This window comes from Petaurus breviceps, unplaced genomic scaffold, assembly GCF_028583685.1.
Source record: "Petaurus breviceps papuanus isolate PSGF00001 unplaced genomic scaffold, PetGlider_PUasm1.0 173, whole genome shotgun sequence".
NCBI lineage: Eukaryota > Metazoa > Chordata > Mammalia > Diprotodontia > Petauridae > Petaurus > Petaurus breviceps.
Genome location: NW_027185759.1, coordinates 6,791,342 through 6,817,670, shown reverse-complemented (window position 1 = coordinate 6,817,670; position 26,329 = coordinate 6,791,342). Strand labels below are relative to the sequence as shown.

The 26,329-nt window shown below is 46.8% G+C and overlaps 1 protein-coding gene across 4 annotated transcripts in view; it reads left to right on the top strand.

The window, feature by feature from the left end:
* TP63 (tumor protein p63) overlaps positions 1-26,329 on the top strand; it is a 121,414-nt gene that overhangs the window by 56,631 nt on the left and 38,454 nt on the right. For all 4 annotated transcript variants that reach the window (XM_069083308.1, XM_069083307.1, XM_069083309.1 and 1 more), the window contains exon 3: positions 25,902-26,088. In XM_069083308.1, the coding sequence (XP_068939409.1) occupies positions 25,902-26,088 (187 nt within the window). The remainder of the gene's footprint in view (positions 1-25,901; positions 26,089-26,329) is intronic.

Genomic DNA, 26,329 nt, shown 5'->3' with positions numbered 1-26,329 from the left:
CACCATATTCTGCTGCCTTTTGTCTCCTTCCCTCTTCTGAGCTTCTGGAGAGAGGAGCCATGCCTCAGTGGTCTCTGGTGTCATTCACCTGCACTCACTCCAAGGTGGAGGCATAGAATTGATAGGGTTTTTACTCAAGTCCCTGAAATATTATTTTCCTTTTCTGAATACAAAGGCACAGTAGGAAGGAACTTGGCAAAGCTAGAAACCAGGTGTCTGAAGCTAATGGCAGGGACTTTCTAAGAAACCTGAGGCTCCTGGGCTGAAAGGCTCAGAGGAGACTGAGCATGAATTCCACCAGGGTTGGGCTGATATTCCCATCTCCTGGAATTTCCAGGAGCCCAATAGAGCAGTGGGCAGTGCAGAAGGGAGGTGAGCAGGAGGAAAGGCTCCCTGGTTTTGGAGGCAGAGGCCCTGAGTGTGAATCCTGCCTCTGACCCTTGTTAACTAGGTGAGCCATAGGAAGTCCCTTTGATTCATTGACCCTCTGTTCTGGCAACTGTAAAATGAAAGGCCTGGCAATGTGACTTCTCAGTACCTTCTAGGAGCCATGCTTTCATCCCGAGAGATTGAATAATATGCCAAATTTCTCAATAACTGTGAGGTACTACACTGAATTCACTTGGGCTCACAGTTCCCTCTTATTTCCCCACATGCTTGCATAGACGTGCACACCTATGCCTGGGAATGCATCCCTGTGCCGCTGTCTCTAGAGTCCTGGGCCATCATCTCTGTGGTTCCTTGAGACACAGCTCTGTCTTGCCTGGGTGGATTCAGTAGAGTTCTAAAGCCCTGGGCCACCTGGCTTGTTTGCCTTGGAGCTGCATCCACCCAACGTGAGCTTCTCTATACTCCCAAGATGTGCTTCCACTGGTGTTTCCAGATGAGCTTTTTCCCTCTAAGCTAGTCTTTCAGTGGGCTATAATGGTGGTTTTCACATTAGACAGACCTGGGTTCAGACTAGATTCTGTCCTAGATGTATGACTTTAGATCAGTCACCTCATATCTCCAAGAATCAGCTTCCTCACCTATAAGAAGATGGCAATAATGTGTAGAATGTGTGAGCTGAGTCAGACATCCTTTGAGACCCTCTTTGGCAACAAATCTCTGGCCTTGCAATCCTCACAGAACAGAGGTGCTCCTCGTTTGGGGTCTGGCCTTCCAGTTCAGGAGGGAGTTTGCAGGAGCTTTGGGAGACACTTGATGCTTGCACTTTAGTGATACATGGTGAAGAAGAGAAGCTGAGGGGTTAGGGCCCTGTTGAAGGTGAAAATACTGGCCTTGGACGCAGGTCCAGTGACACTGCAGCGTTGGGGTGGCTTTCCTTTAATTCTGAGCACAGTAAAAGTAGTTCCAGTACGAAGTGCTCTCTTCATGGCAGAGACGGTTTAACGTCACCATCATAACAGCGATTTACACACTTTCTGTCCATTATCTCAGTAGAACATCATGACACTGCATCTTGGAGTGCCAATGGGTGTTATAGACAAGGAGTCAGTGAGGCCTCCACAGCAGTGCATTAGAGAGGTCCAAACATGGCCCCAGAAAGACCTGGATCCAGGGTCTTGCCTCTGACACTTTCAGGATGTCTTGCCTCCAACTAGGAGGCAAGTCACTGAACCTCTGAGACTGTCTCCTCATCTATAAAATGTGTGTGATGGTAAAAACTGGGATTCCTCAGTAATAGGGTCTTTACCAGGAGGAGACATTGAGTTCTTTGCAAACTTTAGATCCCAGGACGTGGAGTCCTAAAACTCTTAGTGCCATCTTAAGTGATTCAAATGTAACTCTGTGTAAATTGTTCTCCCATCCAAAAACAGACAACACCCTGCAGATGCACACTGCCCAGTGCCTTGTCATGGAACCATCCTAGTCCCTCCCCAACCCACTGGTTTGATTCTCCACATTCATTCAATACTGATGCAGATTGAGGGTTGCAAGGGCAATTCCAGTCTACAAGTTGGTTCCTCCTTGGTAAACATTATAGTTTCCTCCACTTTACATATGCTTTCTATGTACACTCACACCTGAATCAGCTCTGAGAATCCCTTTGGAAAGTGATGAGTTAATTCCAACCAAGGGCTCTCCAACCCTTTCCTGACCATGTCCAGTAGCCACTCATCTCCGTGAAAAGCCTCCCATTAGAGTTAGAGAGTCAGAGCAAACGAGGTTTGATAGCAAAGCTAATATTTAAACACGAATTCATGTTTCTCCACTGTGCATAGGGAGAGATTACTGCATATCAGATAGGATGTGCCTCTGGGATGAGGGGAAATTTTGTCCAGAAAATTAGCTTAGCCTGGTTGAAATGTCATGGTTGCATTTTTGTTTGCTAATTAAAGGATTAAATAGGCAAAGATTTGGAGAAAACTGTCAGAATGCCACAGAAACCTTTGAGGGTTGGATCTAGCTAGAGGTGAAATGAACTGCATTTTCAGACTATTCCAATTACTGTCTAGTTGTACCTTGAAAATAATATATGTCTTCTCTCTCTCCTCTTTCTTTATAATGCAAAAAATGCATGTCACAGGATCCAGGGAAGGGAGAGACAATGTGGTTACAGAAACCCATTAGCCACAGAATTCTTGGCTGCTTGCATTGTGCTATCCTTCACAATTAAAGCTTGAAGCCCTGAACTGTATTATGTTTAACCGTCTATTAGAAGAAACTCTGGAGAATATTTCTAAGTTTGGAGGGCATGTGTCAACAAATGAGGCAGGCATTTTGGGATTCTGTGTTAGAATCTTTTTTTCCTGGATCACTGAGTGGCCCTAAAGTGGAAATCTAGACCTGGAAACAATCTTGGACGTTCAGTGGGTTTCACATCTCCTTGTCCAGGGGATGGATTCTCTCTATGGCCTCCCTGATCCAGTACTAGGCACAGAATATGGGTTTCATACATTCTTATTGACTGACTGATTTTCCATCCTCTCAATGACAGAGAGATCACTTGGTTTACAAAATGCACAGTCTGCATCCATTCCATTTAATTCTGTTAAAATAACAAGTAATGAGGTATTTGGGGAGAGTTTTAGTTCTTCGAGGGGAAAAGTAAATGTAATTTATTGGTAGCAATAAATTCACTTTCCAGTAAAAGAAAGATCTCAAAGGACCCTCAAAGCATGACAAGCTTTTGACAGATGGGATCAAATCATCTGTGATGTTTGCAGCGACTTTCAGTCCAAATTGCTAAGCTATGCTGTATGAGATTTTTTAAAAAGCATTTTGCAGTTGGACCAGCGTGCCATTAGGGAAATGGAAAAACCCCAAAGGCTCATGTGTCAGCCTCTGCCAACAGCAGCTCATCGGATGTGATGGGTCAGATTTATTCATCCAGAGAAGCAAGTCCTTCCCACCACCAGCAGCCCTCCATTGTTTTCACCCTCAGTCCATTTGGATGATGTTGCCCATTTCCAGTGAAATTGAATCATACAATTAGGGGCTTAAGAAACAACTTGGTGGAGAAGGGGGCCACACTTTTTTAGATGAAGAAGAAAAGGCAGTGGGGGGAGGGGGGAGACCAGAGGTTCTGCTTTAGAGAAATCGGGTCAGATGCTCAGAATCTTCAATGATCACTCTGGTCATACAGTATTGCTGTTAAAAATTCCCTCTATTCCTCAGTCTTAAATTTCTCCCATTACAGAAAACACCGTGAATAAGTAGGCACAAAGTTACAAGGCTCACTATTGGGCCCCCACCTAGCACAGGACTTAGTATATTTTCTAAATAATATTTTCTTTTTAATGGGAGAAAAGCTGTTCAAGGCAGTTGTCTATGGCACTTGTGTATGTGTGTGTGTGCGCACGCATGCACGTGGGTACACACACACATGCCTCTAATCTACTCCTTGCATGAATGCCATCATTAAAAGAGGAGGTGTTTCAACTTGTAACTAACAGTCTCTGTTTTAGGATCCTTAGGAGCAGGGTGAACATTTAGGGTGAAGTGTAGGCCTAGGATTCTGATATATAAGGAAAGCTATGGCTAGAGTGGTCTTTTGGGGAAAGACCTTGTCTTCAGAGGGTACATGAAGACTTAGAAAGAAGCAAACAGCCTTAGAGACCGGGTCAATTTAAAAAAATTAAAAATAAAAATCAAGTGATCCTTGAATGATGAGAGAGATTGTTGATGAACTAACCACCAGGTTATAAGCTAACTCGTATGTACATCAAACATTCTCTGCACATTTACTAAGTACCTACTGTATACAAGGTATAACCCTTAAAGGTGACACAGTGATAACAGAACAATAAGTGAACAAGTGCATATTAATTATGATTGGGGACATAAACGAAAAAACACAACAAAACAAAAACAAGACAGTCCCAGCTCTTAAGAAGTTTGCACTGTAATTGAGGGACACAACATGTAAAAGAATGTCCAGCTGCAGGGCAGATGCAAGGAACTGAGAGTAACAAGGCAAGATATTCTCCCATTCCTCCCTCCCTCCCTCCTTCCCTCCCTCACTCCCTCCCTTCCTTCCTTCCTCTTTCTTTCTCTCTCATTTTTTTTTCCTTTCTCTTTCACTCATCATCCCCCCCTTCTTCTTTGTTGCATAATATAGCAATCAGTACAGGATAAAAGAACATTGGACTTGGTCCACTAAGTTCGGGGATTCAAGGGCTGTTTTATACTCTTATTAGCTGTGAGAAAGCCTTGTCCTCTCTGATTCTCAGCCTCTGTCATAAAATGGGTTCAATGCCTTTCCTGTGCACCTCCCTCTTAGGGTAGCTGTGAGGAGCCAATAGACTCATGTTTTCTAGCTGGGATCATTTTATAGACAGAAAATATGGCTATCTGAATGGCCAGGTTCACGTGGATCTCGATGTCTACCGCATAGGCCAGCCTGCCCATGCCCCTCCCCGCCTCTCCTGTTTTGGGGTCACATGGTCATTAGTGGTTCCTGAGCTACAGGGGCGCTCACAATGATTTAGGATGTTATAGCCCTCCTTTATACACTGTGATAGTAACAAAGAGAGCCAGATGGCCAGGCGTGGGCTGGGATCTCCGATAACCCCTCATCAGCTGAAGTTATGTCATTGGGAACTGATAGAAGGGGAATGTAGAGGGAGGCAGGACTGCCCCTCAAGCTAGCATGCCATCTTGCTACCCTTCCCCTGAGAGGCTTCTCTTTGTGCCCTCCTAAGAGAACAAGGGCCACATCTGGATAGCCAAGTGGTGATTGGACCTGCTAGACCACCCAAACCTCAGCTACGTGCTTCGTGATCTACTCAGTGCGCGCGAACACACACACACACACACACACAGATTCACACTCACATTCATTGTCACACACACACACATTTATACACATACACTCACACACATACACACACACTCAAATTCATACTCACATGCACTCATAAAAACATACACTGACACATATACACACTCACATTCACACACATACACTCATACACTCACATATATATTCATACACTCACATTCACAATCACACATACACTCACATACATTCACACACACTCACACACATAAGCTCATACACGTGCACTCACATACATACAAATTCACACTCACATGCACTCTCACACACACATGCATACACACACTCACATGCACTCATAAACACATATACTTACATATACATACTCACATTCACACACACATACACTCATACACTCATATTCACACTCACACACATACCCTCACACACACTCATACACTGACATTCACACTCACATACACACACACACACACACGGTATAATATCCTAATTTGATTTCAAACTCATTTATTGGATTCATTAAGTGCCCACCGTGTCCCACATGCTAGGTGTTGTTGGGCAATGAGGTCACAAAGCAAGCCCCCTAGTGACCCTTGTCCACAAAGAGCATGCCTTCTGCTGGGAGTACATTTGGACCCAGATAAATCAATAGAAAGTCATCCCTAAGGTAAGAGGAGCTGGAGGTTTCTCTTTCTGTCCCCAGTGTAAGGATAGTCAAAGAGCTTACTCAATGCTTGCCATACAGTGAGCACCTAATAAATGCTTTTTGACTTACAGTAAATGTGTCCAGTTAACAGCTGGAGGAATCACGAAAAGTGCAGAAATGTGAACATCGAAAGTAGCTAAGGTGGGGTGGCTGGGTTTCACAGTAAATAGAGCACCAAGCCTGGAGTCAGGAGGACCTGAGTTCAAATCCAGTCTCAGACACTTGACATTTACTAGCCATGTGAACTTGGGCAAGTCACTTAACCCCAATTGCCCTGCCTTCCCCCCTCCAAAAAAAAAAATGGCTCTAAGGTATTCTAAAGAGCAGCAGCCTGTGCAAAGACCTGGAGGTGAGAGATGGAAGGCCGAGCTCCAGGGGACAGCAAGTTAGGTAGTGTAGTGGTGACACTGAGAGCCCCAAAGGAAGTTCTTGGGAATCGGATGATTCTAGAAGCCTGGGGCTGCGCAAGCAGAAGCGGCTGCTGTGCCCTTTCACATTCTCCATTTTTAAAAGAGAAATGCTAGGGGAGGTCATAGGAAAACGGTGAAGTCCAGAAGGTAAGCAGGCTGAGCTGTGTTGGAAGCTGAATATGGCGTTCCTCTGGCTGGAGGCCTGCCTCACCAATTTACAAGCTCAATTACTGTTATGCAAGGCAGAGTCTTAATAACAGCCCGACACCTCATATCCAAGGAATGCAGAGAGGGCTGCAAACAACCGCCTCAAAATACCCCTGTGATGAACTGGTGGGTTTTTTTAATATCCCATTTTATAGACTGGGAAAGCAACCCAGGAATATTCCCTGATCTGCCCACCCAGGCCACACAAGGCCCAGCCGCTTAGGGTGCTGGCCCTGGAGAGCCCCTAGATAATGTGGGGAGCCTGGGTTCTCATAGCCCATGAGTGTTGGTCCTTCCCCCCTCGTATTACAATTGGAGAAAATACAAGCAAACAAACAGTAACATCGCATAAACATATTTGCATGAAGGTTACTTCACGAGCTGGGCATTACGTGCCCAGGGAAAAGGGCTGGGTCTCTCGATTCCCAGGAGTCATAGTCATTTGCTGTGGATTTCCAAAGCAGCCTAACCCAACAGTCAGCTTTCAGAGCTCCTATGACACCTGGCCCAGAAGATAAGGAATTATGAAAAACAAGGCCAGTTCCCCTTGAGCCTGGGCAGCGGTGCTCTGCCAGGGCCCGGCCCGCCCCAGCCCCTCACTTAAACCTCTGCTTTCTGAACGATGCATCTGAAAGATGAGAAAGGCACCAGGGGGACAAAGCAGGTGTGTGCTCGGCTGTTTTTCTCTCTTCAAATAAAAGTCCACGAACAAGTGGGGTGTGTGAGAGTGCGTGTGTGCGTTACAGATGAAGCCGATTGGGGAGCCTCAGAGACATGACAGCACATGCAAGGTATGAGCAAGACAAGACCAGAGGCGCCGGGAAGCTGGGCTACTGTCGAGCACTCAGTTGAGACTTGTCTGCACCCCCATGGCCTGCGGCATTGATGTAGAAATTGGGGACGCTGCTGCTCGCTCCAAAGCCTGGCCTGATCAGACCTGCCCAGGTCTGAGTTTGGGAAAAAAAAAGTGTTTGAAGTAAACAGGAAAATTACTCACCTAATGATGTGTTTCCCTGGCACTGCTGAGGTTTTGAGAGCCTGACAGATTTAACTTGGGGGTGTTGGGGGTCTGGCAGGAACTGGGAAGACTGAGGGGAAATGATTAATGGCGAATTGGGAAGCTGCAGATTCCTAGGCACACCTGAGTGTGGGCTGGGGGCCGGGGCAGACAGCAAGCATTCCCAGGGCATGTAGTTGAAAACTGGGAAGATACATTTCAAGTCCCAAACCAGGGTAGACCCAAGAAAGCTTCATCAGGGATTTTCTCCTAGATATTGACAAAATACAGGGCAAGTTCATTGTGCTGGTGTGTGTGTCTTTGTGAAGCCGCCGTTGCCTGACGTGCAGGCAGGGCAGGATAGCCTTTCTCTCACTCTAGGGCATATGCTCCTGCCCTCTTGGGTTCTGTCTCCTGGGCTGGCATGAAGATGGGACTTCACTAAGACGAAAACCTCGGTTGGCTTTCTCCATTCCAACAGGCTAGCTGATACACCAATTCTTCCATCTACTCTGGCTCTAACCATAGACGTATTTTAGCATGTCACAAGTGGAAGGGACCAGGGAGGCTTAATACTTAGATTTCAAAAAAAGAGGCTGCCCAGGCCCAGGAAGGGCCAGTGACTTGGCCAGGACCTCACACCCAGGAAGGGACTAGAAAGGCAGAAAATCAGGACTAGATGGCCCCAGAACTCCCTTCTCTAGGATCAACCCTCCCATTCAATGCCTAGATAATGTCCAAAGTCCCTCCGGGTTCTAAATTTCTAACTGTGATATTCTGTCTAATTATCCCAAGCTTTGTCCCACCAGGGTAAGACAGAGCTTTCTGAAAAGTGCAGGAATCACAGGTGTACCTCATCTTCAGCTGTGGCCTCAGGAGCTTTATCTACTTTGAGCTTTGGGGGTTAACATTTTTGTCTAGAATACTGTGGCCTCCTCTTCTCCAAAGGTATTTATTGTGAGCAGGGAATTGGCCAACCAAAAGAGAGTGTAGTTTTTAAAATCTGGCTCAGTGTTTGCATTGCAACGAGGAGGGAAGGTGGTGAGCATGTGATTTAATTGGTATAATTTCAAGTAGGAGGTAAGGGGAAAGTACCCCCCCCAAGTTAAATATCCATCAGAGAATTAAGGCATTAGGAACCTCAGATTATTGTCCTTCCGTGTACATTTTGGGAGGTGAGGGGTTATTTCTCTCCCTGAGCAGCTGCCTAATTCTAAAATACATTAATTCAGTGATTATTGAGGAAAGAATGGTCAAAAACACTGTCGATGTGGACCAGCCTGTCCATGTCAGCTTCTGCCAACAGAATATAAACTCCTGGGGGGAAGAATCTATTTTGTGTTTTCCCATTGCTAATCTGCCTAATACTTTGCACAGTGCCTGGAACAAAGTAAGCCCACGATAAATGTTTACTTGATTGAAAAGCCCTTTAGATACATTATCTCCTTTCACCTTCACAAGAACCCTATGAGGCAAATACTACAGGCATTATTGTCCCCATTTTTAACAACTGAGGAAACTGAACCTTACAGACAGTGTGACTTCCTCACTAGGAAGTATCAGAGTTAGGATTCAAAGCCAGGTCTTTCTGTGTGTTCCTAGTGCCGAGCACACAGTAGGTCCTTAATTCATACCCCATCCTCATTTTCTAGATTAAGGAGTTGGTTTTATATTTTCAACCAAACAGAAACAGGAAAATCCCACATGCCCAAGTGGAATCCTCACGAGGACTTGCTCCTCAAGTAGCATTTGTCCAAAGATGCTGGAGTGTCTTTGGAATTGGTTGGGATGTGCTTACAGAACAGTATTTGGGGTCAGTGACCTACCATCACCACCACTGGCATTGACAGGCTTCCACACACGGGTAATGTGACCCTTTGCTCCTTCACCCATCCTGTGTCATCTTCCCAGGCAAGATAACCAGTCTCCACAGCATTGCCCTCCAGGCCAATCAGTCCTTTCCTTCCCAACCCTGTGTGCAGGCTGGTTTTCTCTTCTTCAATACTGTCCTACCTCTTTTTTTTTTTCTCCTCCCGCTAGCTCCTGAATTTGTAGGCATGAGCTGACAATTAGAAATTTTGGACCCAAAAAGCAAACAAATAAACAAAACAATCCAAAACAAAACAAACAAAACCCACCTTCAATCACTGTGCCCTGTACTTGGATGTTATTATGTTTATTTCCTGGGGCTGGTTAGAAGACAGTGCGGCCAGCATGATGGAACATGCTTTGACATTTCCACCTTGAGCAAGTGAATTGTAAACCAGTAGGAGGCCACAGATAAGCATTTAAGAGGGACAAGAGAAGAAAAGCCTTCTTGGGGGTTTTGTTTTCCTTCATGGCAGCCCATGTAAGCCCCTCAGAGCAAACCTGGAAATGGACCCCTTAGCGTGACTTCATTTTTAACAGAGACCAGCTTTGGAGGGAGAAAGACACAATTAAGGCTGGATTAAAGGTATTGAAAAGCAAATCTGATCTAATTTATTAAGTTACACCTTTCTTCTAAAGTTTTCCCTAAACAATACCCCAAGATCTCCATTTTTCAGCCTGTTGACTTCCTGTGCTTAGGGTGGAAATAAAGAGACTGGGCAACTTGCCTATGGATGGCATGCCCCCCTAAGGAAGGCACATCGGAATGAGAATGGCTACAAGCTTGGTTTCCCAGGACATATCCGTGGCAAGCCCTGGATAAAATGAATTGACCACTCTAAAGGTTTTCTTACATTGTAGTTGGAGCAATTACTTAGCTTCTGCTTGTTTGTGAGATACAATTCATGTTTCCTGATGATTTTTAACCTCCCCTCCTCTACCCCCCCCCACATTCTCTTTATTCCTGTAAAATACTGCTCTCCTGGGGAAGAAAGAATTACAAAGGAGCTTAGTATTCCAGCCAGGGAGGGTGAATACTCTTGTGACAAAAGATCTAATTATCTCTGGTGATGCATTTATTTGTATATATTCACATGTGTTTCCATGTGCATATGTATGTGTGTCTAATATGTGGGAGTTTCCCCCTGCATGTGGGAAAGAGCTGGAATTTTTCTGTGACGACTACACATGAGGAAAGTATGTCTAGATAGACAAAACACATGGTGAATCCTTAAATGATCTAAGACCAGAATCAAAGAGGTGACTTGATCTCCTGGAAAGCTGTAGCTGTCTCTCCCCGCCTTCCTCTTCTGTCTCTGCTTCCTCTCATCTGTGTTCAACAGCCAAGCCTGGGAATACAGCCCTCTCCCTGCTGTCACCTAAAAGAGTTAACTTCCTCAGTCCTATTCTGTACTGGAACTCATGTTCGTCATAATTTAAAAGTGTAAATGTCCGGGCGACACCTGGACATCTACTGTATATTGCCCCTGCATTATCTGAATAACTGAAGCCTGATAGTGAGAGGAGGAGAAAGGCTGTAGTCTTGCCCCTCTGCCACTTCCTACTGACATCTTGGCTCCTTAAGGACACTCTTTGGAGCTTGCTAAATTTCCTGTTCCTCTCAAGGGCTGGTTATTCGACAGCTCTTTCTTTTCCCACCTCTTTGACTTGTATTTGGCCTGATTAAAATCCCATTGGGAGGCCCAGACATATAGAAGCAGGGATCTGGTGTGTGGGGGAGCATGGGGAAGCACACATGTGTACAAAGGGGCACCTGAAACTCTCATTCCCCAGAAGGATCTCCTCCTGAGGAGTCAAGTCTCCACTGTCAGTAAGCCAGGAATAGCCATATTCTTCTGGAATCAGCAAAAAGAGATGCATCTCTGATGTATGGTCCAGCACTGGGCAGAAAGAAGCTTTCCTGTGATCTACATGTCACCATTGCTGCACCAAGAATGACCCCCAAAGGGCTAAACTGTTTATTTATGTTTGCTTTAGGATGTTCAAAGTTAATGCATAGAAAATCCCTTCAGTAGGAGAACCAGAAAGTTCTCTTGTGCCCAATTATGACCAAGAGAAAAATGAGGGAGTGCAGAAAGGGGCTGTATTTGGAGTCAAAGGACCGGGGTTCAAATCCCATCTCTGGAAATCTTTCCCTCCCAAACTGTGGGTAAATTACCTAATCTCCCTACCTCTCACTTTTCTCATCTGTAAAGCTTGGGCCTTGGGCTAGATGGTCTCTCTGTGATCCTATGACCGCCTCCAAATATCTCTTCATCCAGCCCCACCAAGACTCAGAAATAAAAACAAATACAGTACCACAATTAACAAAGCTCCATCATGGGCAGGGAAGCAGACTCTAGGCTTAGAGCAGAAAGAGCTCACTAAGGGCTTCCCACCCAAGTCAGATGAGGAAAGGACCGCTCAGAGAGTCCCACACTTGGATGTTTGTGGAGCTGGCTTCTGAACTACAAACACCCTTCCCACTTTGAGTTCAGTGATTTGCCAGAGGTCAGTGGCTTAGAAAGGCTTCCAAACTCCAAAGTCAACTCCTGTCCAACGTCCCTTGCCACCTCACCGTGGGGGATGGGGTGGTGCATCATATGCAAGATGGCCCAAAGAAGCTCGCTAGGCTGTGTCCGTGAACGTGGACTCTGCCGGTCTGTCACTGTGTCACAGATATGGGTTTGACACTTCTTATCTGGGTGACCTTGGATAAGTCACTTTCCTTAACCTTGACAATTTTCTCCTCTGTAAAATAAAGGGGGTAGATCTGGATGCCCTCTAAAGTTCATGTTTAAACCTCCAAGCCTACCATCCTCTCCCTGCAGCGCCTTCTCCTACAATGCACAAGCACTCGTGCGCGCGCGCGCACACACACACACACACACACACACACACACACACACACACACATATCCATCCACCTGCTTAGGACATAGAAGTACACCAGATTTAACCTGGGCTAGGGAAGACGGGCCACATTCCAGGTGTGTAATGGGCCAAGCTGCATAGGGCTAGTGCATGGTCCCCTCAGGGCTGCTGCCAGTGTCCTCAGAGGGACACCTTTACCTCTCACCCGCCAGGACAGGAGCTGAGCAAAACAAAGGCAGGAGACAGTACAGAGGAGAGGGAATAGGGAGAGGGAGAGGGAGAGAGAGGGAGAGAGAGAGAGAGAGAGAGAGAGAGAGAGAGAGAGAGAGAGAGAGAGAGAGAGAGAGAGAGAGAGTGTGAGAGTGAGGGTGAGGGTGAGGGTGAGGGTGAGGGTGAGGGTGAGGGTGAGTGTTGGAAAGGGCTACCAGAAGTACCAGAGGCAGAGGTCCTGGAAGGGGCAGAGTAGGAAGCCCCAGGTGTAAGGCTCTGTCCAACACGCATGGGTCTAGGTGGAGATGGACAGGAACGACCTGGAATAGAGGAGAGGGGTCCTGGAAAGAATGGCATTGGAAGGTGGGAAGGCAGCTACCAGCCAAGGCTGCACCTGCGGGGGAAGTGGGGCCAAAGGGCAGCCCAAGGTGGGGAAGCTTTGCCCTGCCTGCTGGAGGCAGTAAGTTGATTTCTTTCCCCATCCACTCCTCTGGAGAAGCCCTGGGCATGGGCTTCTGAGTGGCTGAAGCAAGGCTTGATAGCTCAGGATGGGGCACCATCCCCTGGGGGTGATCCAGCCTTGAAGCTGGCATTGAGGGACCAACCTAGCTGTCGGCCTCCCAGAAACACCTTTGTGGACTGCAGCACTCTAGCTGCCCCCCTTGAGACTGAGCCCCCCCCATCCTCACCCCAGAGCTGCCCCTAGAAAAGTTTCTACAGCCCTCCAAAAAGCACGCCTGCCGAGGCTTCTGGAGGCCAGGACTGATCTCAGACTTAGACCTGCGGAGGACCCAAACAAACACCCTTCAGTTAGGTCCCAATCCCCACCTCCACCCAGACACCAGGTCAGGCCAGAGAGGCCCAGGTTCAGAAGAAGGGCAAAGGGGGTGCTCAGACCCTTGTGATCTCAAGTCTCTACCACAAAATGACAAAGTGGGTAGAGAGTCAGCCAGTCAAGCTCTGGGCAGAGGGTGGGGTGCAGGGTTTGGTCTTGTTATATCCTCCCAGGGTCACCCCAAGAGTCCCTTCATCTCCTTGACCCTGAGTATCTCCTCTATTAAAAGAGGACACAACTGGAATCAGTCTCTGGCCACCAATGGGTGGAAAGCTCCAGGAATGGTGTATTGTTGGCTGTGAAAATGGTATGCTGGGGCCTTTGCTTTAGAGGCCAGACAGTGAGAGAAGCAAGGGGTTAATTTACTGCCTTAAGGAAGATAAATTATCCAAACTAAGCTACTCTTTTCCTTCTCCCCCTCTTCTAGCTTTCAAAATTCATGCCCAGAGGCAACCATCTCCTCCCACCCCCTTCCTGGCAGTACCTCCTACCCCCTTCCTGCAGTCCCTCCCCCTTCCTCTGCCCCACCTTGCAGAGCAGAGTCAGAATCAGGATCCTGGGGCACGGGGTGGGGGAGGCTTGAAAGGAGGGGGGAGACTGTCCCACTTGGTCCCTCAGTCAGTCTGACCTTTCCTGGGCAGGCAGTGAGTACCTCGCGCAGTGCCCGCAGGGCACAAAGTCGCCCTGGGATGCGCCAGTCGCATTCCGCGGGGCTGGTGGTTTACAGTGCAGATGCCTCTCACCCCCCCACCCCCCTCCCTCCTGTCCCTCGGGTCGTGTGCAGCCCCAGCTCTTCATGGCTAAGCTGCAGCCAGCAGACAGGGCCCACCTGCCCGATGTCAACATCTGTGGGCGCGGCCCGGGAGGAATGCGCCGCTCCCAGCCCAGTGCAGCCCATTAATCCCCATTGCTGACAGGTGGCAACAGGCGGCCCTTGGGCTTGGGCTGCCACGGAGGGTTGGGTTTTTTTTTTACCTTTTCCTTTCTTTCTATTCTGAAAAAACCTCATCACCACAAACAAGCCTCCCTCCTTCCTGGGTCTGGCTGCTGGCTGGCTGGCTCCTCCGGGACTGAGGGGAAGGAAGGAGAGAGACAAAAAGGGAAAGTTTCCTGGGAAAAGGCAGACCTGCTGTGGGAGTCCAGAGAAGAGCCGGCGGGGCTTTCCCCATGCATGGCCTGGGAACGCAGAGGACATTCCTCTAGCCCTTTCCCCACAGGAACACTGAAGTGCGTCTGGATGTGTGTGTGGGGGGTGGGGGGGAGGCAGCGCTACAAATATTATACAGGTGGGACAACAGGCTTAAATTAGGTACTGCCCTGCCCCCGCACCCCCCCCCCCCGCCTATCCAAACCCAGCTGGGGGGGGGGGGCCGGGCAGTAACTGACCATCCTAAACCAGGGCTCCTGTCTTTAAGCCCAAGTCTCTCCTCAGAAGCCCAGGATCTCACAGAGCTGGAAGGAATTCTAGAGGGTATTTGATCCGTCCCCCTGCCCATCCTAGGACCTGGGCCTGCTGTGCCTCTCTTGGGCAGAGCAGTTGGATTTGCATGGGGAAGCAGGTGATCATGAGATAGGCTTTCTGGAAGCTGGGTAGGCAAGTCTTGGAGGGGGCAGAGGCCAGGGCACCCCAACATCCCCATACAGATGAAAGACACAGATTCCCAAGAGGAGAAGGGCCTTTGCTTGGTGATTGTGGACTAGGGATAGCATTGGCCCCAGTTTCCCTTCATGGCCTGGACATGGGATTCCTAGGGTACAGGAAGTGCCATCTCCCAAGGCAGACAGGTGGGCACATCAGCTGTACATTAGAGACTTGGAGGACGTGCTGGACCAGTGAGAAGTGTGACTCTCTCAGGGCCACCTGGCTCTCCAGCCCTCTCTCTTCCCACAGCCACTGCTGCCTCTAAGGAGGATATCAGAAATCACTAAGCATAGAGAAGAAAAGTTTAGACATAAGCCCTCTTCTGGAGTCTTTATTTCCTTCCCCCCCCCATACTGTCATACTGTCATTTTTCAGCTTCCAGAACCTAGAGTGACTTCAAAACAATGCCCCCACCCATTAGAATAACATTCTTTCTCTCTTCCAGAGAAATCGTGCAGAATCGGTTTGATTTTAATAGTGACATTTTTGTACATCTTGAATGTATACATGGGGGAGACTGAAAATATTAAGGTGGTTTTTTTGGTCATTCTTCTGTCCTTTCTCTATCCTGCTGTCCCTCAGTAAGCTTCCCAGATGGACTTATTTTCCTTTCAGAAATTCCCCAGACATTTCCTCCCTCCCCCCCCCCAACTCCCTGCCCATGGCAATTCGTCTGCTTCTTACTTCTGAGTCTCAGTTTCCTGATCCTTAAAGTAATCCTCACCCCCACCCCAGTGACCATCTCTATAGAAAACAGAAGCGATGCTGCCCCCTTGAAGCCAGGGGCTTTGCATCCTTTGAATTCCATCTACTGGGGAGATAACCGGCAGATCGCCTTTGCTGCCAGTGGAAACAGAGGCAAGCCCCTTTTCGCTACAGGGCCACAGAAACCCAGGTTGCAAGGCAGCTCGGAGGCCCCCCTGGCCACCAGGCAGGACCTGTCCATGACTCGCCTTACTGCCAGGCCCCCGCCTCCCAATGATGGGGAACCTCACGCCTCCTCAGTCAGCCCCCCTCTCTCTCAGATTGCTCACCCTGTTAAGCTGATTTCAAGCTTAAAGAGTCTTCTTCCCCTTTCCACCCACTCACTTCTCCCACCTCTGTCCTGAGGGAGAGAAGTCTTGGAATCCTTTCTGTACAAGACAGCCTTTCCAAAACTAGAAAAGAGCTTACACCCCCCCCCCCCCCCACACACACACACCCAGGTCTTCTCTCCTCCTCAGTTCCTGGGACCAGCCCTCCCTTCCCCCCTTCTTACTCTGTTTCCTTCCTGTGATGTTCTGCAGTTTATCTAAAACCGAGCATCCGAATCCCAACAGAGGATGGAGGTTCTTAGGGCTTGTAGTACTTTGCCATCCTAACCCACTCTCAGAGCTTGTGGTCCACCAAGAAGCCCAGAACTTTTTCAGACAATCTTTTTCAGATTGTGACTCAAACATCCACTCTGTTACGAGTGGGGGGAGAAGAGAGGTTAATACATGTCATAAGGTTACTTGAGAAAAATTTGTGGAAATAACAGTACATTTATCTTAAACCTTGCTCAGCTTTCATAGTCACATCCAATGGGTTGGGGGGGGGGAAGTGAAAGGATAGGGAATCAAACTTATTTAAAAAAAGGTTTAAGAGACTGACTATTTCTGGAACTGAACTGCCAGTTTTGCTGTGGATTCTGGTATGGGGAGGGCTTTCTGCCTTAGAATGTTAGGGAGTAAAGAAAAATCCCCATTACTGTTCTGGAGACATGTTAGTTACAGATTTAAGTGTTGGTTATCATGACCAAACACAGAATGTAAAAGGATCAGATATGAACTGAAGAATAGGTATTTATTAAGCACCTAGGATGAGTCATCCTTAGTGTAAGGACTGAAGAGTTAAAGAAATACCAAAATAACAGTGCCTCCCTTCGGTGACCTTACATTCTAACGGGGCTGGCAAATACATATACACACATACACCACATAAACACACATGCACACATATATGTACACATATGCATACATGTGTATGCAATGGGAACATACCAGATAAATCCAGAGGAGATGGAAGGTGGCTTTTGAGAGATTCAAGTCCTGCTGTTGAGGGCAGGAAGAAAACAATCCCTCAAGGTGTTTGACTATATAATACCTGTCATTGCTGGGGTTACAGGTGCTAGCTGGGCATACTTCAAGCCAGGTTGCACTTGAATTTCACAGACAATCAGTACCATTTCCTCCAGGAGATTTTGAAAGGATAAATGTTTGAGCTGGACAGTTGGATTTTTCAAAGCTCCTTTGTTGACACATGGTCAGGAGAAGGGGGTGTTGAGAAATTAGGCAGGTGTCTGCTGATATTAGCTGGCATGTAGCTAGATGGATTGTGATGCTGTTTTACTAGTGTGGGTGCCAGGAGCCTGTAACACAGTATGCCTACTCAGGCAGGTGGCGAGGGCAAGACGAAAGACTCTGGAATGCTTTTAAAAATGTTTTTCCTCCTTTTTTTTTCTTTTTCCTTGAAGACCTGAATTTACTTTTGTTCTCAAAAATCTCCTGGAGTGTCCTTCTGGAACATGTAATTTCTTTGGGGACATTTCTCCCTTTTCCCCCTCAGGTTCTAAAACCAAGCTCGACCTAGGGAATTCTTATTTTCTATTATTCCTTTATTTGTATTATTTCCTATCATTTCCTTTATTGTTCTTTGTTTTCCTTGTATTTCTTTATTATGCTTCTATTACAAAAGATGCAGACCTGGGGAGTTGGAGGCATTTGCTCATTTAAATGACTCTTCTCTGCTTGGAAAAAGCACAAATATTAGGTTTGCAAAAGAGGAAACTTGATGGAAGCCCAACCCCAAACCTGGCTCCCTGAATTCTGGCCTTCGTCAATTTTGGCAATCTTGCATTTTGGCAAGTACCTTCAGGGGAAAAAAATAGTAATAAAAGCCAAGGGAAAACCCTCACTCCTTAAATATCCTTCTGATTCAAACCCCAAAAGCTGCTGTCTCAGCACAGTCGTTGTAATTTGGTCATGGAGCCTTTGGCTCAAAGCTTCCAGCAGAGATGGCTCCTCTGTCACTTCTGCCCTTTGAACCCCAAGTCCCAGTTGGTGCTTGGGAATTATTCTTGCTGAGTCAGCTCTGGAGTGGGTTGATATGCTCATTTTCTTAAGCTGGAGCTCATACCGCCCATTGACTTGACCATCTGCGCTGGATGCATGTAAAGCCCATCAGTTTTCTTGTCTTTATATTGACCATAGCGCACCAGGGTGAAGGCCACCTGCCATCCAAACACGATGACGAGACCCTTCTGGAGTGCTCGTAGAGACGATTTAGAGGAAGATGACGGCCTGTCCTCAGCAGGATCCCTCTTCTGGCTATTCCCTGAGGGGCTGCAGTCAAGTCTTTTCACATCTCTAATGCTAATAACTGTCAGGCAGGGCAGGGCTAGTCATTGAACTCTGCTCAGTGGCCCCAGGATGTCTTTAAGGATTCCCATCACTCCATCTAAGTTTACCAGCTTGATCTCTCACTGGAGAAGAAGCCTGGCCCCTTGTTAGAGGCTCTTCCTAGTCCCAGGAGTGCTGCTCAGCCATCTTATCTCCTCCCTTACCCTGATGGTCCTAAGGATTTATTTTTCAGAATGCTGTGGACCTAAAAAGTAGGTGTGAGCAGCATGGCCAGCCAGTAGTGGAAAACCTGCCTCTCCTCCATACTAGCTGGGTGACCCTGGCCATGTCCTTTAACCTCTCAGTGAACTGTGCAACTCTGAAAACTATGAGAGCCACCTGAGTGGCTGCCTGCATCACTGGAGGGAGTTGCCACAGTGGGAGTGCTCACATTGATGAAGTTACATGTCTGGGCACACCTTGAACAGCATTATGTACACTTCCAAACCCACAAAACAAATAACTTATGCTGACTGACAGAACTCCGCAAACAAATTCACTAAAATTCTAAACTGTGCTATCCTCTCCATGGTTCTACTCTGACAGTCAGGCTGCAGGTCCGAGGATTAAAGCATAGAGTGCCCTGCCCCCAGACTCGGAGGGCTTGGGCCTGACTTCCTGGTCCCTCAAAGGTAGCTCAGTGATAAAGGAGGAAGCTTCTGTTTTTCCAGGTGCCAGTGCCCAGGCCTGGGCTGACCTCTCCAGTCCATTAGTGTCTCAGGTCATACGTGGGAATGGTCACCCCAGAAATGGCCTTGAGAGGCCCTCGGGGCTAACCCTTTCACTTTGTCTCACTTTCATGGGAAGAGAAGTGTCCCAGGGAGGTGACTGCCCCCATGCTGGAGCTCACACAGGCAGGGAATAAGCCCAGGCCCTCTGCCTCCAGAGGCAGTGTCTTTCCTCTGTGTCCTTTACCTTCTGGGGACATATCCCAAGGACCAGAAATCAGGCCCAGCAAGGCCCTTCCCTCAGTGGATAGAGCCTGGAGTCAGACGTGATATCAGTAAGACCTGAGTTCAAATTCAATCTCATATACTTACCAGCTTGTGACCTGGGCCAAGTCACTTCACCTCTGTTTGCTTAGGTTAACCACTGGAGAAGGAAATGACAAACCACTGCAGCATCTTTGCCAAGAAAACCCCAAATAGAGTCAGATGTGACTGAAAAACAACTGAACAACAAAAAAGATCTGCTCCCTCTCTCAGGGCCAGGCACTTCCCAACAGAGATGCCAGAAGGAAGGGTGCCCTTTCAGAGGAGAGGCAAGGGGCGTATTTGTCCCTGTGTGGAAACAAGACAAAAAGCCATGAAGAAATCTGTCAGCGATGGATAGGAAGCTTGTGGTGGTGACCAGACTTTGCCCCCCAGAAAGTGCAAACCCCTGCTTGCCTTTCTTGTCTAGATGACTCCTGGCCCCTCCAAGCCTGGGGGAAGGGGGGCTCACATGGAAACCAGAAGAAAACTGAGCTCCCTCCCCCACTGCAACTTGGTTAGATATTAGATAATCAATCAGACTTGTGGCTTCCTTTCTACATTTTTTTTTTCCAATGTATAGCAGGATCATGCACTTACAAACCCTTCCTTCCTGCATTTCCCAGCCTCACTGGACCTGTCTTCTCTATTGTCCCCAGGCCTGTTCTACCTAGTATCACACAGGGGTTGGGCCATGACTCTTCCCCCTGTCAGAGTGCAAGCGCTTTCAAGACAGACAACACAGAAACATTCTTCAGCTTCGCATGCTCAGGGCCTAGCAGTGTCTAGCATTCAGAAGGTACTCAATGCACCCCAGATTCTGAGTCAGAAGACCCCTCTGAAGCCATCGAGTCCAGTGTGAAGCTGAGCCGCACCATGCCTGAGGGGGGGCTCATTGCACCTTCCTGGAAGACTTGTGGATCATCCTCATTCAGCCTGAGTTGGACAAGAGGGCCCAGGAAGTGCCTGCTAACTGTGAGACGTCTTTCTGAAGTGGAGAATCCTCTTTAGCGTTAGCAGTGAGGCCCGAGTGTGAAGGCAGCTAGACTGGCTTGCCTCCTGTGATGCCCCTGGACCGGATGGTTTCCATTAAACAGAAGCTTGAGTTCTTTGATGACTAGTCACTCACACTCCCTACTCTTCCCCAACTGCACGATGAAGTAAATTGATTGATTGGTTGGAAGATTTCCTCTCGCTCAAGATCTATGATCCTTTGGTCAGTGAGGCTGGGTCTTCATTTCATCAGGAAAGCTCTAAAATGTTCTGAGCTCACTGTCCGGGGCCAGTGCTAGAAGTATCACTGTGCTGGGTTTAAGGAGGAGGCCATGATTTAAATGTGGCAGGCACTTAGTGAAAATGTCATCAGTGCTGAGTGATAGCGGAAGATAATGAGAGAAATCTTTTAAAAATTAGAGAAGCAAATGAGGTCAGAAAGAAATGTTTCAGCTTATGAAAAAGAGTTAAAAAGGAAGAAATTCTTGGTATCAGAAACAAGAGAAGCATCAGCATATTGCCTAGTTTTGGAAGGGATGAAGGAGCAGAAACCCCAGAGGTGACTTAAAGGAAAGGAATGAACATTGAGACCACAAAAGGCATTGGTTTATGTTCCTTGACAAGGAGAAGGAGATGGACATTGGCACAAGGACCGTGGATGAAGAAGGATGAGAAGCCAAGTTGAGGGTGAACTGACCTCCAGAGAGGGCCTTTTAAATTAGTTGAGATATATTCAGATCTGTGGTCTATAGTGATTCGAATCTGGAGTGCATTTAGTACAGATACAAAACAAAGCACATGTCAGTTGGCCTCAGTAGGCCCGGATTTAGCACCAGGATGTGACAAAGGCTAAGGGATGATTGGGGAAACTACAGACCCAGAAGCTTTTCTCATGAACCAAGAAAACGGTAATAGAAAAATGATTTGATGGCACTTCAAAGCCAACTAGATGCCGCTAGCAACCAGTCTGGGCTCATAAAGAACAGAAGGGCTGTCAGGCTGGTCTAATGTCTCCTAGTTCCTGCCCAACCAGCCTGCTGACAGGATAGGGCAGTGATACCTAGCACCTAGCTGTATTTGAGAAGTGTGGGTTTCTGATTTTATCACATGGGATGCTCTCAGCCTTCAAATAGGGGTCTAGGAAAAGAAGGCCCTGGGCAGAGAGACTGTGTCCTCAGGGCAGGACAGTAGCATGACAGAGTGCTCTTCCTCAAGTTTATTCATAGTCCCATTATGTGACATTTTTATCAGTAAGATCTACTGCAATGGAGGATGTGCTCATTAGTTTGGGTGAAAGGCTCATAGACTAAGAGCTGGATATTATCTTGGAGATCTCTTGAGTCCAACATGGTCATTTTCCAGAGGAGGAAGCTGAGGCAGACAGTGGGTAAGGAACCTGACTGACCTTGGTTCTCCTGGCTATCAGCCCACTGCTCTGTCTCCTGTATCACTGAGGTATGGTGAGGCTAGGACCATTTGGACCAGCAGAGGAGAGGACCTCAGCACTTTGGGAAGCTACCATCATGATTCAGAGTGACTCTAGGAAGTTGGAGAGGTGAGTGAAAGAAACCAAGCCAGGCTAGGAAGGGAAAATAAGTCTCCGGAATCCCAATAAGCAAAAACACAAGCTCTTTGGAGATGTGCTACAGACAGAAGAGGAGAACCTGCTAGGACTGAGGGATTGGGCCAGGACACCCAGATGGGGGACACTTAAAGGATGGTGCAGAGAGGAGGCACTCTCCTCTGCTTCTTCCATCCCATTTGTGAAGGGGACATGCTTCATAAGGTGCATCCTGCTCTAGCTGACAATGTCAGGAAAAAAAACTCTTTTTTACAATGAGCGCCCCTTAAAGAGGAATAGGCTACCCCAGAGGTGGTGGGTTCCCTCATATGGAAAGTCTTCAAGCAGAGACAGGATGTTGGACTGGGTGACCACCAAGTTTCAAATCTTAAATTCTGTGATTCTGTGGGATGATGGAACTAAATGGTAGAGAGCAAGTCAAGTCAGAAGAAGATTCAAGGATCGAGTAATTTAGAAAAGATGAAGGTATTGGGACCCTGAAGGTACAGGAGTCAATGTTTAGGTGACTATGTCTGCTAAGATGGGGGATGGCTAATCCATGACATTAGAGGCATGGCTGATCCAGGCTATGCTCCCCAGCACTACCAATGTCAAAACAACAAGGCTTTAGGAGGTAATATTAGAATTAGAAATTTCTGAAAGTGACAGAGAAAAATATAATAACCCAACCACTGTGGTTTCCAGTGACTTGATGATATCTCCTTTCTGGGGAAGATCAGGATCTGGGCAGGCATTCTCAAATGCCTTTTGGGAAGAAAGAAGTTACCTAAAAAGACAATAGATGAACATCTAACTCGTGTTTCTGAGTAATGCACTCAGGCTGTTAGTCCTTGGAACATTTAAAATTTTGTCTCATCTAATGATACGTAATTTTTTTTTTTAATTTGGAAGTGAAAATGATCACATGTCCCCCTTTTAATTTTATATGCTGCCAACAGAGGCTAAGCCAACTCTTGATTCTTCAATAAAACTCAGAATTTGAAGGGGAAAAAAAAAGCTTATAGCATAGGTAAACACATGCAGCTAGGCAGCACAGCAGATAGACCTGGACTTTCTGTCAGGTATGCTTATTTTCCTGAGTTCAAATCCAGCCTCAGACACTTACTAGCTGTGTGACCCTGGGCACATCACTTCTCCCTGTTTGCCTCCATTTCTTCACCTATAAAATGAGCTAGAAAAAGATATGGCAAAGCACTCTGGTATCTGCCAAGAAAAGCCCAAGTGGGGTTGTGAGCTGGACACAACTGAACAAGTGTCAACAAGAAAAGAGGCAGTTATCTTAGACCTTCCTCTGGACAGAAGGGTTGGGACTCAGCTGAGTATGTGCCTGATGTGGCCAGACAGGGCTCTTTCTTTTTTTTGTTTGAAGCCCACTTCAGAAGGTAGGGCTCAGAGCAGTCCCCCTGGAGTGACCTTCTTATTCCAAAGGATCTCACCACCAAACAGTTCCTTCCTGCCTTCCTCTGTCATCGACGCCCTGGATTGTAACTGACCTCTCATAACTCCCCCTGTGCTGTGTTTTCTACCTGTCTCAAAATATTTTGTGTATGTGTTTCACAGGTTTGATCTGTCCTCAGCTGAGAACAATTTATTTGTCCTTAGGATCACCTCAGAGACTTCTTTCTAAGCAATGTACTCTCAGTCTCCTAACCCAGACTCACATAGGAGTTCATTTTCTAGAGAGAGTGCTCAAGAAAACCAGCATTCGGACATCTTTGTGTCCCCTCTCCTTTCTAAATGTGTCTTTTTTGTGGCCATTTGTGACTATCAGCAGCAAGTCTCCACACTTGGTAAGTCACTATCTCAGTGACTTGGAAGTTTCACAACTGGGATTTTGGGTTCATTTTTGGCCTGCTTCCTATGTCCTGGGGCCATGTAAAACCCTTTTTTGCTCTGCTTAATCCCTAGCCTGCAGGCATGTGAAACTGATTGTGTAACTGTGCCCCTGCAATGGAGGGCTTTGGGAGCCACATTTTTCACTGGGACTCCAGCACTTCTTTTTAAAAGGAAGGAAGGAACAGCAAAAACTTCAAAGGAAGATTCTGTATCAGTCATGAAGAAACGGACTTTCAGACAGAGCAGCCCCTTTATGTCCTTTCCTGAGGGAAATCATTAAGCACGGGGGAGGAATCTTTTTCCTTTTACCCTGTTTCTAGCTTGCTTGCCAATGTCTCTTCACTCCAAAAGGCAATGTTTGCCAACTTAGAATCACAACCTGTGTGTGCCTGTTTACTCCTTGTTTGGATAACTGTTACCAGGCACATGGCTCAAGAAGGGTGCTGCCAATGACTGGGTGGTTGCATCTCTGCATTAGCCCCTGGTTGGAAAACACTGATTTGGGCTGGGCCTGGGGAGAGATAGACGCCTTTTAATTCATGATAATGACAGCAATGATGATAAATGATATTAGCTAACGTTTAGAAAGTATGCCTAGCAGCCCTGGTTAGTAGGTGGTAGAAGAATTTTCATCCCCATGTTACAGTTTAAAGAGTTTAAGTGACCTATTCAGCAACACCCAGATAGTAATCAGAAGACTGGCACTTGGATCCTGAGGTCTTCATATTCTAAAACCAGTGCTCATTCCCCCATAATTGTCAATTCTGATAGAGATATGGAGGTAGGGTCCTAGGAAAAAACAAAACAAAACAGAACTGTGTGAGTAAGGCCCTTGGCCAAGGGAGCGATGCTTCCACAATTTGCAAGTCCCAGATTCATGGCTCTTCAGGTCTCTGTGGTCTGTCTCTCTAGGCCTCTAGTCTGACTCCTCCCTGAATAAGAATGACCTCTCTAACATCTCCATGAGCGACTGTGCAACTCCCGTTTTGAGATCCCCAGTGAGGAAGAGGAGTCCACCACATGCCAACGTGGGCCTGTCCACTTTGAGACAGCTCTCACTGTTAGTGAGACTTGGTTTTCCTTGCATTCATCTTGGTGACTTCTTCCCATTGTCCTTCCCTCTAAGTCTGAGGGGAGGGAGACCAATTCCTCCTTCTACGGACAGACTTGGAAACATTTGAATATGGCTATTGAAACTTCCTTTCTTCATAGTTATTCTGATTTTAAAATAAACAAATCAAACATATGTGCTCACATATACACATATGTATATATATGTGACTACATATGGCTTCATGTGTGTGGCTCTCATACATACATACACACATCCAGAGAGAGCAGGAGACCAAGAGAGAGAGAGAATCACAAGTCTCAGCATTATTTTAAGCCATTCAAATTTAACCAGCAAACAAGCAGCAGAAGCCCAAGTTCACAAGGGCAGCATATGTCACCAAGCGTCGGTTCGGAGTTTGAATCCCAGAAGCTTGGTTTCTAAGCTTAGCTCTATGCTAACCAACCTGAATGACCTTTTCCAAGTCACTTAAAGTCATTAGGCCTCAGTTTCCTCTTCTGAAAAATGAAAAGCTTAAACTAGATTGGGGCTCTTAACCTGGGGCTTGTGAACTTAATTTCTTCTAATTTTTTGGTAAATATTTTTCAGTATATTAACTTCCTTTCGAATCTTACTGAGGCTGTGTATTTTGAAAAACTTAATTCTTAGAAAGGTCTCTAGATTTCCCCAGACTGCTAAAGGAATGGGTGACACAAGCAGGTTTAAGAGGCCCTGGACTAGAGGACCGTAATGATGTCTCTTTATGCCACGTGCCACCTGTATTAATCACTATACCTATCCTATCTCATTCAAGCATTACAACCCCTAGGAGGTAAGTATTCTAGGTAAGATTGGAGCCATTTGATAGATTTAAAAATGGAATTTGGCCATGATCACGTGGATAGCAAGTAAACTGAGTATAGTCCTTCGTCTACTATGGGAACTGCCTCTCTAAAGTTATCTCTGCCATGCCCTTCAAGCTCAGAATCTCTAGACGCATAAAAGAGACCACCCAGTAAGTTCATTTTCTCTCTGTGTGTGTCTCTCTCAACAGTATTCTACAGAGCTGAAGAAACTCTACTGCCAGATAGCAAAGACCTGCCCCATTCAGATCAAGGTGATGACCCCTCCGCCACAGGGTGCTGTCATACGAGCTATGCCTGTGTATAAGAAGGCTGAGCATGTCACAGAGGTGGTCAAGCGCTGTCCCAATCATGAACTGAGTCGTGAATTCAATGAAGGTAAGGAGACTGACATGGGATCCTCTACTGCTTTTCAAGTGGTTCTTTAAGGGCACGCCCATGCCTTTAATCCGTCCCCCAAACACTGTGTATACAGTTTATTATTCCTGACAAAAGCCGAGCCTAGTAGGTTGAAGCATAGGTTGAGGCATAACCAAGTTACTTGTTTCCTCTTCTCTTCTCTTCTCTTCTCCTCTCTTCTCTTCTCTTCTCTTCTCTTCTCTTCTCTTCTCTTCTCTTC